Here is a 14,578-nt window from a genome sequence, read left to right as displayed (position 1 = left end):
TTTACATCCCTCATAAAACACTGATCTCTTCAGCAGCTAAACTCTGACACAGTCAGGGCTTGTTTTTCCTGCCAGTTAGAAACTTAAGAATCCAAGTGGCTCCACATCTTCTCCATTCTGAAGAAACGAATGTAGTTCAATTAACAGGTCTGTTAAGAATTTTTTTGCACACACTCAACCCACAGTGGGGCATATTTAAGGCTGGAATAATACTTTAAACAACAAGGCTTTGAACCAGAAATTACCAGAATCTGTGCAAAATCCATAGCACGCCGTTCTTCATTTCTGCTGCACACTTCCCATAAAAGCCTGAGTTGGCTTTGAGGATGCATGTTCTGATACAGATCTAATCCAGAGCTAGGGTGAAGGGCTTTGTGGGGTTTTTTAAAACATGTGTAGTACTTCTATACAAACATTTACGTTTCTGAAAGCTTTTTTTTTTCTCTATGTTTAGAGCTGTAAATGATACGGATCTGTTTGTATAGGGTCTCAGTTTAAGGAGTGCATAGCAGACATCATTAGAAGCTCTGTGTTTCTAAAGGGAATGATTTAAAAACTCAAAATATGTCTTTTTCACTGTATCATTCTGGCTGCAGTTGCCTAGATCTTGGAACTTGCTGTTCAGGGGTGACTGTGTTGGTTTTGGCATCTCTTCTCAGAGCTGATGTCAGAAGATGACTCTCATGTGCCCGTGCTTCACCTGCAAAGTCCAGCCCGGAGCAGCTGGAGTGAAGAGCTCTGCCTCACCAAAAGCCCTTGCTCTAGTGGCTGTCACAGCTCAGATTTTCACCCCTGGCTTTCAACTGGCAGCTAAACTCTTGCAGCTGATGCCAAGCACATTTAAGTAAACTGGCACTGGTTTTGGTGATCCTTAATTTGTCAAGTTACAACTTGCCCTTCAAGACCTACTTGGCAAAGAGCTAAGCTGTCCCTATACTGCAGGCAGGGCAGGGGGCAGAGAGCACCATTTTTGTCCCAAGAAAGCTCTTCCTTTCTAATCTGCCACTGAGATGTGGTTGTGTGCCCCTCTGCCAGCTCTGCTGTGGAGGGGACAGTGTCTGGCAGTGATGCCAGCAGTGGAGGTTGATAACTTTAAACCACCTGAGCAGACTTTGCCCAGAAGATGATCATCTGCACTGGTGTGTAACCTGGTGTTGTTCTGCTTGTTCTGGGCAACTAAAACTTTCTCCAGTCACCTCCCAGTCTGTGCCAGGGAGGCCAGGAAGCTGGTTTAACAGTGAGAGAACTGTTACTGAGCTGATACTGATCTTTGCAATGAAGCACACCTGGGGACTCCTCCTCCTGAACATGGTGACCCGAATGTAATGTTTTTGTGCATCTCAGTATTAGAAAAAAAACCCAAAACAAAAAACATAGAAAAACCCTCCAACACCTTTAAAAAGGAAAGACAAATAGAAGAAAAGGATTGCACACTGTGATTTTGAGTGTTAAACGTTCTGCTGTTGCAAAGGAGGTTTCACACAAGCTGCAGACCTGCATCTCTTCTCTGACCAGCCTACCCACCGGTGTTGAACTCATTAATAATGTGTAATTAGCTCGGAGACTTAACCTAGTTTTTGGTAGAGGTGTGAGAATGCATTTGCACCTCGTTTAAAAAAAAAAAAAAGAAAAAAAAGATTGATCACTCCACTCAATAACAAAGAGGAATGTGAAGGAAGGGAGTTAGAAAACTAATGAGAAGGAAGGTTCTCACCATTTAACTGCTGGCTTTTTGAGTTTACATTTCCTTTGGAATTTTTTTTCTCCTTGTAATCTTCTCACAACAGCCACATTGTTGTACATGTTGCTGGTTGTAGGGAAAAGTGTAGACTTTTCATTACCACTTGAGGGGGGTAACCAAGTGTTCCAGGTCCTGTGTGGCACCCCAGGGCCCCTGTTTGCACCCCCCTGACATGGCAGGGGCTCCCTAACATCCCTGGCTGGGTCAGAGCTGATCCTGTGAGCTGCCCTTGCTTGTTTGAGAGAGTTGGAGATGATTCCTGATTCCAGAGATTGGAGCAGCAGCCTTGTTTTCATTTGTCTTTGTTTTATCTGTAACTTCAATTAAAAGGTTAATATCTTGACAGTTTCTTGCACAAGAAATAAATATTGCATAATTGCAGATAAAGAACTGGGACCCTTCTATTTCCAGTGAGGCAAAGAGTGGCTTTTATTTCTTATGCTGCACATCTTTTTCAGATCTTACACTGATTCCCAATGATGCTTGCATTCATTTCTGCCCCAATAGGTAACTTTAATTATATGCTCTAAAGCCTGATTGGAAATCCTGCCCCAACCCTGGATTTTGTGCCAGCATAATTTAGGGAAAACCTCACCTTTCAAAAGAGAAAGATAAGATTATCTCTGGGAAGATGTGGAATTATTTGTTGTGGGTTTGGGGGGTTTTGTGGTTGGGTTTTTTTTTAATGGCAGCTGTTTGAAACTGATGAAAGATCAGGAATGTTAACATTTCCTCACTGGGGGAGCCTAGTGCAGGTGAGATGGTCAAAGGTGTGTGATAAAAGTAATTTATCACATGGATATCACTACCACATATCTGGTGTATTTATGCAGAACTGAACTGCCAGTGATTTGCAGTAACACGTTTGCTTCCTTGAAAGCAGATTTCATTGCTCCTTTGTGGTACTATTTATTTCCAAAGGGATTTGTTTTCCTAGTAAATCTTGGCGCCTTCACATTATTTCTCCTGATTTTACAGAGGAAAGATGAACAGGAAAAGAATGACACTTACTTAAAGCCCAAAGTGGCAGCATAAAGACAGGAAAAAGAGGCAAAGCTCTGCAGAGTGTCCTGCTCTGTGCTGGATCCTCCTCTGGAGCAGGATCCACATGCAGGAAGCTCCTGGCCCTGCCACGCTGCTGCAGAGCCTGTGTACAGGCAACTTCAGGAAGGAGCAGAGCTATTTGTTTTGGCATGCAACAGGCACAACCTGTGCAGGCTTTAAATTACCCTCCTGTCGTTGGGCTTTGTCCCCAGACTAATTCCCCAGCTTGCTTGTTAGAAATGTTTGTTGTCAATTTAAACTTATTATTTCTAGTTAACAGCTGAAGCTGAGCTGGACATTTCCAAGTGCCACGGCCCATATTTTGCCTGACACGTTTTGTGCTTCTTCTGCCAACCCTCCTGTGCTTATGCCCTGAGGACTTGATCCCAGCCTGGGAGCAGTGGTGGTGTCTTGGAGCAGAGCAATCCAGCACCACCGTGTTCATAGAAACCACCCAGCTAGATGGAAGTGACAAGCAGGGGTCCTCAACATAATGTGCTTATCAGTTAAGGGGATTTATTCTGAGTAGGTGGCAGTGGCAGAGCAGATAACAGCCCTGACAGGATAGCAGACATTACAGACCCATGGTGGCCTGGAGCCATAGGTATTACTGCATCAAAGAATGTTTATCTCAAGAGACTATTTAGTTTATCTCAGATGCTCCACTTTTGGTCTCTTTCCTGAAAGACATCTTGTACTGATTTTCATTCATTTTCTGAAATTTAAATAATTCCCGGGGCTATGGAATTTATAGACTGAGTATCCATTGTAATCATGTGGAGGCTGATTTTTAAATTGCCTTGACTTTGTAATTCAAATTGTGTTGTATGGTAGACATTAATTATGTCAGCCAACATCTATTTACAAACGGGGATTTAAAACGGGCCGTTCTTATCAGCTGGTGACATTTGGCAGATGGATGGTTTCAGTAACAAAAAAAAAGAGAATAGGGGAAGGGGGGGGTTGTCCCCAACCTGTCAATGGCTGGAGTCTCTCATACCTTTCCTGATGTAGCACTTGTCTGCCAGGAGGAGGAAAAGCAAAGCAACAGCTTAATTGCATGCAAAATAAGCTTGGAGATTATTGTGTCCCTTCCCCTTAAGCACTTGGAGCTTTCAGGGCCCCTTGATGTGTGAGCAGGTCTGGGAGCCCACCCGAGCAGGGCAGCCCCAGGATCTGGGTACAAACTCCCTCTAGTAAACTCAGGTTTTTAGGGTTTCATTTCTCAGATGAAAGTTGAGAGAATCAGTGGTCTGGTCCAGAGGAAACAGAGATGTTCATGTCACTGACATGCAAGAGTTGGAAGTTGGGGGTCAAGAGGGTGTTTTGTGGGGGTAAAAACTGAGGTAGAAGGATAATACCAGTAAGCAGCTGGTCTGAATTTAGGACAAAAGCCAGTGGGCTATTTCCCCCACACACACACCCCGTCCATCTTCACAAGATACAAAAGACATGGCAGTTCCACCATTGGGGCACCTGAGGCTCTGACCCCAGAAATTCACAGGCAATGCACCCTTACCTTACCCAGTTCTCTACCCCAGCAGGGGTGGTGGGGCACCAGGAGGAGCTGGTGCAGCAGCCCCAGGTGGGAGACACAGCACCCCCAGGAGAAGGACAACCAGGGGGTCTACGGGAGAGATTCCCACCCTCACGCTAGGTGGGAGCCCTGGGGGGAGCCTGGAATATGCAGCTGATGAGGAGCCCCTGCCTGGCTCTGCAGGTTTGCAATCCTCTGCTGAGTCTGGTTCTTTGGCAGATACTTCCTAAACGTATTTGCACGTAAGGACTGATCTGTGCAAATGCAGAATTTTCATCTTACCCAACAGGGCCACTTTTTTTATGGCGTGTGTTGCTGGGGTTATTAGCTAAGAGGAATGATGTCTGGCGTTGTTGTTCTCAACCTTGCCTGTATAATGAAAGGTGTTTCCCTGTGAGGCTTTTGTCTGTAAGAAGCTGTTGTGTGTCATACAGAAAGTGTGCATGCCTATTTACCCACCAGCACCCAGCTTTTCTCTGCACGGCGAGTGTATCTGAGGACATCTGGTTTCTGCCTGGTGAAGGCAGTGGCCAGGAACACTCCTTCGAGGTGAAAGTCCCCACTGCCAACTTCATTTCCCATTCGTGGTGGACCCGAAGGATCGTCCTTTTGTTTTGCAGACAAGCCATAGACACAACCAACATCCCCTTCCCTTTATGTGCTGCAGCAGAGCAGTCTATCCAGCCCAGAGATGCTCCTGTTCCACAAGCCTTTTGTGCCACCTTTCAAAAGGAACAGCTATTGAAACCCATGACCATGAAGCTTTTGAGTCTTCCAGTGTTTTCCTCCTCGCCCTTGGTTTACATGACCTTGAAGCCACACAATTAGGGCCTTGCACTGACAGCCGGGACCATTGTTTGCAGCCCAGAGACCTTGTGCAAAGCTTTAGAAGCAAAACTTCTCCCTTTTTCCTTCCCAAGGCTGCTGAGCAGCTCACGTGGCGTCTGACACAAGCAGCAGCATCTGCTTTTGTTTTCCAGTGGAAGGGCTGGTTGTTGTCTTGCTGTGGTGCTAACGTAGGAAATGCCAGGGCAGTAAAACAGGGGGGAATTGCATCAGTTTGGTTAAGGTTTGTGACTAGATAATTCCCAAATGTCTGTGTTTGAGAAGGCTTCATAATCACAAATGAAGATGTAAATTCTGTAGAGCTAATCCCTTTTCTACTCCCAAAGGCAATGGGGAAAATTAAGTAGTAGGTAACATGTTTCCTCAGCAGTGATCGCATCAGGGCAGTATCTTGAACACTTGTAACATTTTCCATCACTAAAAGAAAACTGAAACAAAAGATAGTGCTGATTGCACCGTCCAGATCTCCTTCACAAACAGAGTGTGCCACCAGCAACTTCATAAACCAGCCTCTACATATCAGGACACTACAGCTGTGGGATGGACATGACTCTCCAAACCACTCTGAGTATTTTTACCAACTCCCCCAAATAATCTTTGAGTGTTTATTATTACCTTGAATCCACAGTGGGCAACAAGGCTTTGATAAGGCTTTGAAGTCTTTCTTTACCCCCAGAATTGCTGCAGATTTGGAAACCTCAGGGTGAGGCTACTGACTTAAGCACAAAAGAAAAGACAGAAAATAAAAGCTTTGGGGATGCACCCAGGACATTTCCTGTGAGCCTAACGCCCTGTGCAGGACCACAGTGAAGAGTTTTGGACTGGTTATGTTACATTTCCTGTGGAAAAGGTGAAAAATATGGTCTGAGACAGCTCTGCTGCTCACAAGCAGGTGGATACAGCTGCACCAAGTCAAGTCTCTGAGCTCTAATCTACCTTGTCTGGATTAAAGACGAGTAATTTGTTCAACATCTTTGCAGGGAGGAGAGCCAGTCGTGCGCTGCCGACTGAACGGTGTGTGGTTGTTTCCTGACTATGATCCATTAAAGGCTGAGCTTAGACTAGCAAAGCCTTCCCCTTCTGGCAGCAGCCAAACTCATACCAGTTTCCTAGAGACAAAAGGCCGGTGCTTTCCTCTAATAAGTCAGGGAGCTACCAAGACCAAGGTCTGGAAATAATTTAAAAATTCCTTCACATTATTCAAGGCAGAAGAATTACTAAAATTGTGCTTTAAGCAAAACAACATTCTTAGGTTGCCAAGGCAGTAAACACCAGCTTTGGGAAATGCAGTAAGATTTCAACATCTGTTTTGGAGCTGATATTTTAACCATTCCATGTTTATTTTAATGCCTGGTTGGCCAATTCCCAGCCATACATATGCAGCACCAAAGGGAAGACAGAAGGAGTGAATCCCTTCTGGAATTGATGCTACAGATCAGCTCCCCCTTTATTTTTATTTTCCTGTTATTGATTAGGTAAATGTGTGTTTGTCCTGCTAGAGCTTGCAAGTGATACCAGAGGTTTGCAGAACACTGTGTACAGGGGAGGCACTTGTGGAGATTCTGAAGAACAATGAGAAGGGTGAGAAGAAAGAAGCTGTTCATCTCCAGCGTGTTTTCAGGAACACAGTGTTGATACAGCAACCTCTGTAGATAACCTTGGACATGTTTGCCTCAACTTGTGCAGACAGGCCCATGTTCATCTGCCTCCCTGGGCTGGTAGGACTCCAGCTGGCCCTGCTCCACAGGCTGGGGCTCCCACTGACACGTGCTGTGCTCCAGCCTGGGCCATCTTGTAGCTCAAGTCCTTTTCTGCCCTGGAAGAACTCGCCTTCAGAAATGGGGTTTTTTGAGAGTTTCAATTGGATCGTCCCAAACTGTCGTGCCTGGTTTAAGGCAGACAGCTGTAATAATTCAGCTGCAGGTAAAATCATCACTACTGCTCCATGTGCCAACAGTACCTGTATGAAGCTCTTTGATGATAGGTATTGCCAGCATGAGAGAGGCATTTTTCAAACCAGTGCTTTGGAGATTTGCATCCTCAGCACGAGACAGCCAGGCAGGATCCAAACATGGCTTCTGACCTTTAGCAGGGGAGAAAATAGGTTTGCAGTCCTCAGGTTGCTTTACATAGATTAATTAGTTGTCTCAGAACAGTGTTTCCAGTATGATTTCTGTCAGCACCATCAGCTCAGCAGTGAATGTGCCCACTCATTCTTGAGTAGGTGATGTATGGACTTGAGCAGACTCTGGATCCTTCACGAGACATGAGTAGTCTGGGGGACTCATACTAGGGTCCTGAGCTTTTTGTCCCTGGGTCACTAATCCCAGCACAAGCCCAGGATGGACAGGACAAGGAGTTCTTGCTGCCTGCTCTGCTGTCATCTCCACACATTAACCAGTGGTCAGAGTTAAAGCCCCACAGGGTCTTACACCCTAAAACCCATCTTGCAGTTTCCTGCTCTTAGATGCTCTTCTTAGCAGAGAGGCCAAGGACTCCACAAACTCAGGCACTGACATTGTTCCTTTGCCTGAGATTTGGACCATCCAGCCAATAAGGTCATTATAAATTGCTTGAAAAGGAATAAAGTGTGAAATTTTAATCAAAGTTGAGGAGTCTGGCATGACCTTCTTGACACCATGAAGAGCATACCTTCAGAGAGGGATGCTTCTTGCTCTTGCAATTGCTCTTGCAATTCTGAAAATTAGAGTGCCAGCTACTGTGGTTTGCAAGCCTGAAATCACTAGTTCCCCTTGGAAGTCTCATCTCACAATTATTTCCAAGTCCTACCCAAATTTGTTGAGCCTTAAAACATCTTACCAAGCAGTTTCCAAGTGACTGTGGAATTTAATGTCCTGTTTGTTTTAGGAGAAGTGCAAGGTTCAGTGTTTTACTAGAGAAAAATATATTTGCAGAAAGAAGGAACCATTTTCTACCTTCTTCAACTCCAGCTGACATTTTGGCTTTATCTTAGATAATAAAATAAAAATCTCAGCTTGTTCTTGTTTATTAAAAAGGAGATATATTATTACTATTTAAACACTTCTAAAAGAATTTAAGAAATAATAGTTTAACCTTAGAATTCATGATGAATGGTAAAACCTGTTATTTATCTTTAACTCTGTGGATGCTGTAAGATTTACCTGGCTCCCTGCAGTCCTGTAGCTTTTCAGTTTATTTAAGTGAGCACAAATTGATTAAACAACAGTAACGCAACATGAAGACATTTTATACCTATGTTGCACACAGGAGTGAAAGGTTACTAGAGACCTGGGTCCTGTTTACCTCAGTAGACTTAATTTTTTCCCCAAAATCAGACAGGACTCATCTGCCAAGTTACCAGGATTTGGAAGTGTCTGCTCTCAGCTGTCCCAGGCTCTCACACCTTGGAGAGGTGAGGAGTCTGGAAGTGGTCAGGAGTGAGCTGAACCTGCAGCTATTGAAAATGTGGCCAAAAGGGTCAAAAAGTTTGGGACATCCAGGAGCCAGCTACTAGTGGTCTTGAAATTTATAAAGAAAAGGTTTTCCAGGTGCCACGGAGGAGCCCAAGGGCTGCAGGGTCCCTGGGTGCTGCCTGTCTCCCACTGCCACCCCATGGCTCTGCCCACGGCTGCCTTGGTTTTTGCAAACTCCCTGCCAGCTCCACGTGCTACAGCTGAGAACAACCTCATCTGCTCTTCACTTAATTACAAACTCTGTAGAGAAAAAGGAGATTTGCATTGATTAAACTGAGTTCCCAAACTGTTGGGAACAGCACGGAAGCAGCAGAGTAGGCTCCACTATTTTTAACCAAGTAATTCTCCAGAGTTAGTCTCGCTGTAATATTGCTTAAAAACACTGCTGACCTAATTATGACATAGCTGACATTCATCTAGTAATTAATGAGTATTACAATGTCTGCTCTGGGCTTGACAGGGTTCCTGCTGTGGGCTCATTTGATGCTGCACCATGTGCTGGGCTTTGCAAGGCATCAGCCTGACGTGACACGTAAAAGTCTCTTGGCAACCCGACAGGCTCAGCCTGGACAGAGATTACAGGATGGCCAAGGCCCATGGGGAACTAACACAAAGATTGGGTCAGTTCAAACCCTCGTAATGGCCTATTAAATTGTTTTACTGTTCAGCTTCTCTGTAAAATATCAATTATCTCAATGGTTGTAATGTAATCAAAGTAATTAAATTCCAAAGGCTTGCATGTAAAAACCAGAGCTTCGTAAATAGGAATCCAGCCTCGAGTAGTTTAGTTGGTCTGTTTGTGTTAAAAGTTTCTCCAGATGACTTTCTTCTTTCTTTTTAATGGTGCTATAGTTAGAGAACTTTTAAAGGTTTTGGTGTGTTTGAGGTTTAGGGTGTGTTTTGAGCTTGGCTGCACAGTTGAAGAAGCAAAGCCCATGATCCAGCTGCAGCGCGGGGACCCGGCGGCTCCGTGGGAAGCAGGAGCAGCCTCTGCCCCCCAGTCCTGCTCCCAGCTCCAGCTACTTACATCTCCTCAGCTGGTGGGTAATGGTAGCTTCACTCTCCCTGAATTATAAAAAACTGACAAGCTGCTGTCTCTAAAGCACTTCAGATGTGAAACTTGAAAAATATTCCTACCTTTGGTTTGTCTTGCCTCCGGTAACATGTTTTACAAGAGCAGGAAAGAGCTGAAGAATGACGTATGACAACAACATTTTCCCCATCGTTTCTCTGATGCAGGGAGAACTGCTCCTTGATTAAATGTTATTTCCCTTATTTCAGTGCAGCTGCTCCCTTAGGTTTTAGCAGAACTGAATCAAATCCTACTTTGTTAGGGCCAAATTTACTTTTGTTACCATGCTTTTCCGAAATTAATGGCAGTTTTGGGGCACACCATTTCGAGCCATCCTAAAAGTTTCCAATTTAGAAAAGATGCCAAACATCCCCACCCTGAAATTTGACTTCAGTAGGATCAAGTGGCAGGATTTGCAGAAGTTTTGGGCCATAGTCCAGGAAATCACTTGTGATTTGTCGCAGGCGATGTTGTTCTGGAAGCTGCACGCCCAGCACAGGAGCATCTATCTCCATCCTTCATGTAATTGACTTTCAGAGCTGTGTACTCACCTCATGGAGCATTTGTTACTCATTTGAAAAAGCAATGAGACACGTCTTTTATACTGTGACTGGACCTTACAGGTGACTGGAAGCCTGTATGAAGTGTAATGGGCTGTTCCTGCACTGGTTGGTAAGGTAGGGCCAAAAAAATGCTCTTTTACCAACTTAGATTATTACTTGCATGACAACACCAGTGTCAGACATGAAGTAGACCTGCACAGCCCTGAGGAACATCCAGCCAGAACAGATGGGAAGAAGGCACCAACCATGAAGAAGTTCCAAGGAGACAGAGACTTGGTCTTTGTTAGAGCCTGAACAGCCCCTAGGGATGAAGTGAGAGCTTGGGGAAGAATTTAAATACATTAATTAACCTGTGTGGAGATGAGTGTTGCTGTTTGTGTTTCTGTCAAGCCAGTAAGGAAACTATAGACTCTTGGGTCCAACTGAGAAGTAGTTTCCCTAGAGATGAGCTCGTGGAGGCAGGGAGATGCAAGGAAAGTGTTAATGCTGGAGAGGAGTGTTTGGGAGCTGGGGAAACAAAAGGAAAATCTAGGAATGCTCATAATGTGCAGCAGCCTTGGGGGATTTTTTTTTGTGTCTTCAGACAAAATTAGTGAAGGGTGTTTAGTCTGAGGGTCTCCTTGAAGCTCACTGAAATCAGCATGGAAGCTGCTTCTGCCTTGATAAGCCCTGTCCTGTGGCCCAAGGTTAGCTGTGAAAAATGTGCTGCTTCCATAGCTCCTTTTTAAATGGAGGAGTACCTAATTGGTGTGGACAGTTACTTGATCAACCTACTTCGAAGTTCCCGCAGTTGGTTGGAAGGAATAAAAAGTTCTCCATCTTCTGTCACCTCATTAGCAGCATCTGCCAGTTCTGCCACCTGCCCTGAGGCTTCTGTGCTGAGCAGTTCTCTCCCTTCACTCAAGGCCAAGCAGAAAACTCAGCCATGCTCCAGGTTTCCAGGGTGCTGGTGTTTTCCTGCTTGATCCTCCTTTTCTGCTGTCATTGAGCAGGACTCCCTGTTTCTGAGCAATGTGACACTACCCCCTGGCTTTTTTTCTTCTCTGCATGCACCAACTTGGGAACCTGGTAATGGAAGCAAGGGGCTCCCAGGGAAAGAGTCCCTTGGCCAACTTTTCCTCATTTCCATCAGACTTCCCTCAGGTAAAGACTGAATTGGTGCAGAAACCAATTAGTGATGGTTCATTAGGAGGAAGTGACTTGCTGAAATGCTTTTCAAATTAAGTCCTCCAAAACCAGAAGAACCACCGTGTGCAGCCCTCTGTAAACTCCATTAAAAGCAGAGCATGCCTTGTCTTCCAGAGCATGCCTTGTCTTCCAGAGCATGCCTTGACTTCTGCACAGCAGGGTGGAACAGGCTGGTAGTGCAGATACAGCCCCGCTCTGCTGAGGTGTTCATAGCATCATGGAATGGTTTGGGTTGGAAGGGACCCTAAAGCCCATCCAGTCCCACCCCTGCACAGGCAGGGACACCTCCCACCAGCCCAGGCTGCTCCAAGCCCCATCCAACCTGCCCTTCAACACTGCCAGGGCTGGGGCAGCCACAGCTTCCCTGGGCAACCTGTCCCAGGGTCTCACACACTCAAGACTTCCCTCCCCGCAGCGCCCTTCTCATGCCTGTTTCCTCCCCTCTCCTCCTGCAGGTGCGTTGCTGTTGGGAGGAATCCTCTACTCCTGGCAGTTCCCTCACTTCAACGCCCTGAGCTGGGCTCTGCGGGAAGATTACTCCCGAGGAGGGTACTGCATGATGTCTGTCACCCACCCGGGGCTGTGCCGGCGGGTGGCCCTGCGCCACTGCCTGGCCCTGCTGGGGCTCTGCACGCTGGCTCCTCTTCTTGACGTCACCACCTGGACTTTCCCCGTCGTTTCTCTCCCCATTAACCTCTACATCTCCTACCTCGCCTTCCGCTTCTACAGGGACGCAGACCGTGGCAGCTCCAGGAAGCTCTTCTTCTGCAGCCTGTGGCACCTGCCCCTGCTGCTGCTCGTCATGTTCACCTGCAAGAAGTCGTTCCTGGAGAAGGACGAGAAGGGCGATCTGCTCGGGGGAGGTCATGGGAGGGCTGTGGAGATGAGATTGCCTTAAATGTCAGTTACTTGTTGGCCTTGTGACACGCCAGGTAGTGTATTTTAGTTATTGCAAGGGGGAAGCCTGTGGGGATCTGTTGGGAAGAATCATTTGTGCCTACGACCACTTCATGGATAATTTTCTCTTTCCTTCTGGAAGGGAATAGTTGTCAGAGCTTCAAACCCTCACGGGCCTCAGGCCTGTTCACTCGGCACGGATTGTAACGTTGACTCAGCACGGATTATAATTTAGCCCGTGTCAGAAGCACACCACTTTGGGATGGCCTTCCAGAGCCCCCCTGAGCTCTGGTCTCGCCTGGTGGGAAGGCTGGAGTCAGCAAGTCACTCACGCACACTCCCTGAGCTGAGCCCTGCAGCCTGGGCCAAGCGTCAGGAAGCGACCGATGAATGATCAGTCACCCCTGCTCCCCAGGCATCCCCTCCCAGGTGAGGCACATGGTGGGCTGGGTGAACTCACCTTGACCCTTGTCCCCACTCTGACTCTACACAGAAGCCTCCAGTTTCTGAGGCTTCTCCTCAGTCAGTCACTTTTCCCAAGGTTCCCATTCACCCCAGTAGATGTTTAGCTCTCACACAGCTGGCACAGGGCAAAAGCAGGGAAGCAAACTGCCTTCCAGCACACTGCACATCAGCATTTCAACACCAAACACCCTTCAGATGAACAGCTCTTCTGCAGCAAATGCCTTGGACACACTGAGCCACCCTGCTCTGCATCCACACGGGGAATTGCTGACTCCCCTGTGCTTTGCCATCATGAGGGTTTGAGCCCCTGTGACAGGTCTTCAGCTGGTAAAAACTGCCACTGCTTTTTGTGTCAGTGAAGCTTTGAAAAGGTGTAGGAGGGAAGAAGCAGATCTCAGAGCTGGTAGTGTTAAGGCTTTCTATGCTCACGTGTGGTGTGCCAGCCCATCCAGGCTCAGTGTCCTCAGGCAAGCTCTGGGTTTGCATCAGGAGTTTGAACTGCATTTAATATCACACCGTGGTGGCCAGGAGAGAAGGCCTCGGTTTTGGGCTATGGATGCAATGAGGAAATGCATTTTACAGGAAATAAAGTTGGAGATCTTTATCTCACATTGTAATGTTCAAATTGCTGATGCAGCCAGTGTCTCTCAAAAAGCAAATATTGTGGATTGTCTCACTAGGAAAATGCATTATCTTTGTTAACTGATACACTGAAGAACATTTCTAGCCACAGCCAAGTGTGTTGTGATCCCACCACGGGGCTGTGGCCAACCCTTAGCCTGCCTGGGGCTGCATCCCACTGGGATGCTTCCAAACACAGGGTAGACAAAGACTCTGTTCCAGTTTCCTGTGGTAGGTAGTGCCTGGTATGACTGGATGCATTTTCACACCAGGATTTCTTTCCCATGTGGAGAGGGACTGGGCAGCACAGTTGGGCATCCATCCAAAGACACAGTAACACCTGGGATGGGAGATACTCTCTCTGGTCTGATCCTGAATAAAACCCTTCAGGAAATGTCACAAACCTGCCACCAGGTGTGTATCACCCTGACACCAAATCTTCACTGGCTGCTTTCACTGTACAAGCCCAACTTCTGGACTCAAGTTGCACTGGTGTAAATCAGGAGTGACACGGTTACCCCCTGTTCTGCAGGCAGAGGTGCTTGCAGCAGCAAAACCTGTTTTACACAGCTCTTAAATAACCAGTTGCAAGATTTTCTGACTCTCAAGCAATGACAGGATTGAGTTCCCTCTCACTGTTGGGCTGATCGACTCCTTTGTGCTGTGGGCAACTTCATAGAAGTGTCTGGAAACTGCAACTCTGGATTTGTTTTAAAAATGCATCCAGTCTTCTCTGCAATAAAGTACAAAACAAGACATGAATGCTCAAAATCTGTGTGAAAACAATTCACTTATGATTGAAACTGTGCTACAGTGCAGCTAATGGCAAAGGTATTGGATAGTTTTGTGGCTTTTCTCACAGCAACAATATTCTTCCTTGCAAGAGCAAGGACAGCTTGTGAAATACTGGTTTATTGTGCAAAAAGCACCCTGAAACTAAGGTGCATGTGAGTGGGAAGGGTTTGTGCAGAACCAATAATTTGGTCAACCTTTAGCTAAGAGAGGAACCTGAGAAGAGGAACCTGAAAAGACTCCTAAAACCCCCCAGCTTTTGCTCTCAAGAGGCAAAACGTGGTGTTGAAGCAGGAGGCGTGTGCCTCTCCCAAGTCATTCCAGAGCCAGGCTTCAGGAAGGCCTGCAAGTCCAGGG

General features: G+C 46.3%; 1 protein-coding gene across 1 annotated transcript in view; it reads left to right on the top strand.

Annotated features, from left to right (window-relative positions):
- The window catches only part of LOC127391711 (protoheme IX farnesyltransferase, mitochondrial), a 105,557-nt gene extending 91,357 nt beyond the window's left edge, over positions 1–14,200 (top strand). Inside the window, exon 7 of the mRNA XM_051634783.1 lies at positions 11,902–14,200. Coding sequence (XP_051490743.1) covers positions 11,902–12,344 — 443 coding nt within the window. The 3' untranslated portion in view covers positions 12,345–14,200. The remainder of the gene's footprint in view (positions 1–11,901) is intronic.
- The last annotated feature ends 378 nt before the right edge of the window (positions 14,201–14,578 follow it).

Source organism: Apus apus, chromosome 17 (assembly GCF_020740795.1).
Source record: "Apus apus isolate bApuApu2 chromosome 17, bApuApu2.pri.cur, whole genome shotgun sequence".
NCBI classification, from domain to species: Eukaryota; Metazoa; Chordata; class Aves; order Apodiformes; family Apodidae; genus Apus; species Apus apus.
This window is presented reverse-complemented; position numbering and strand designations above follow the sequence as displayed.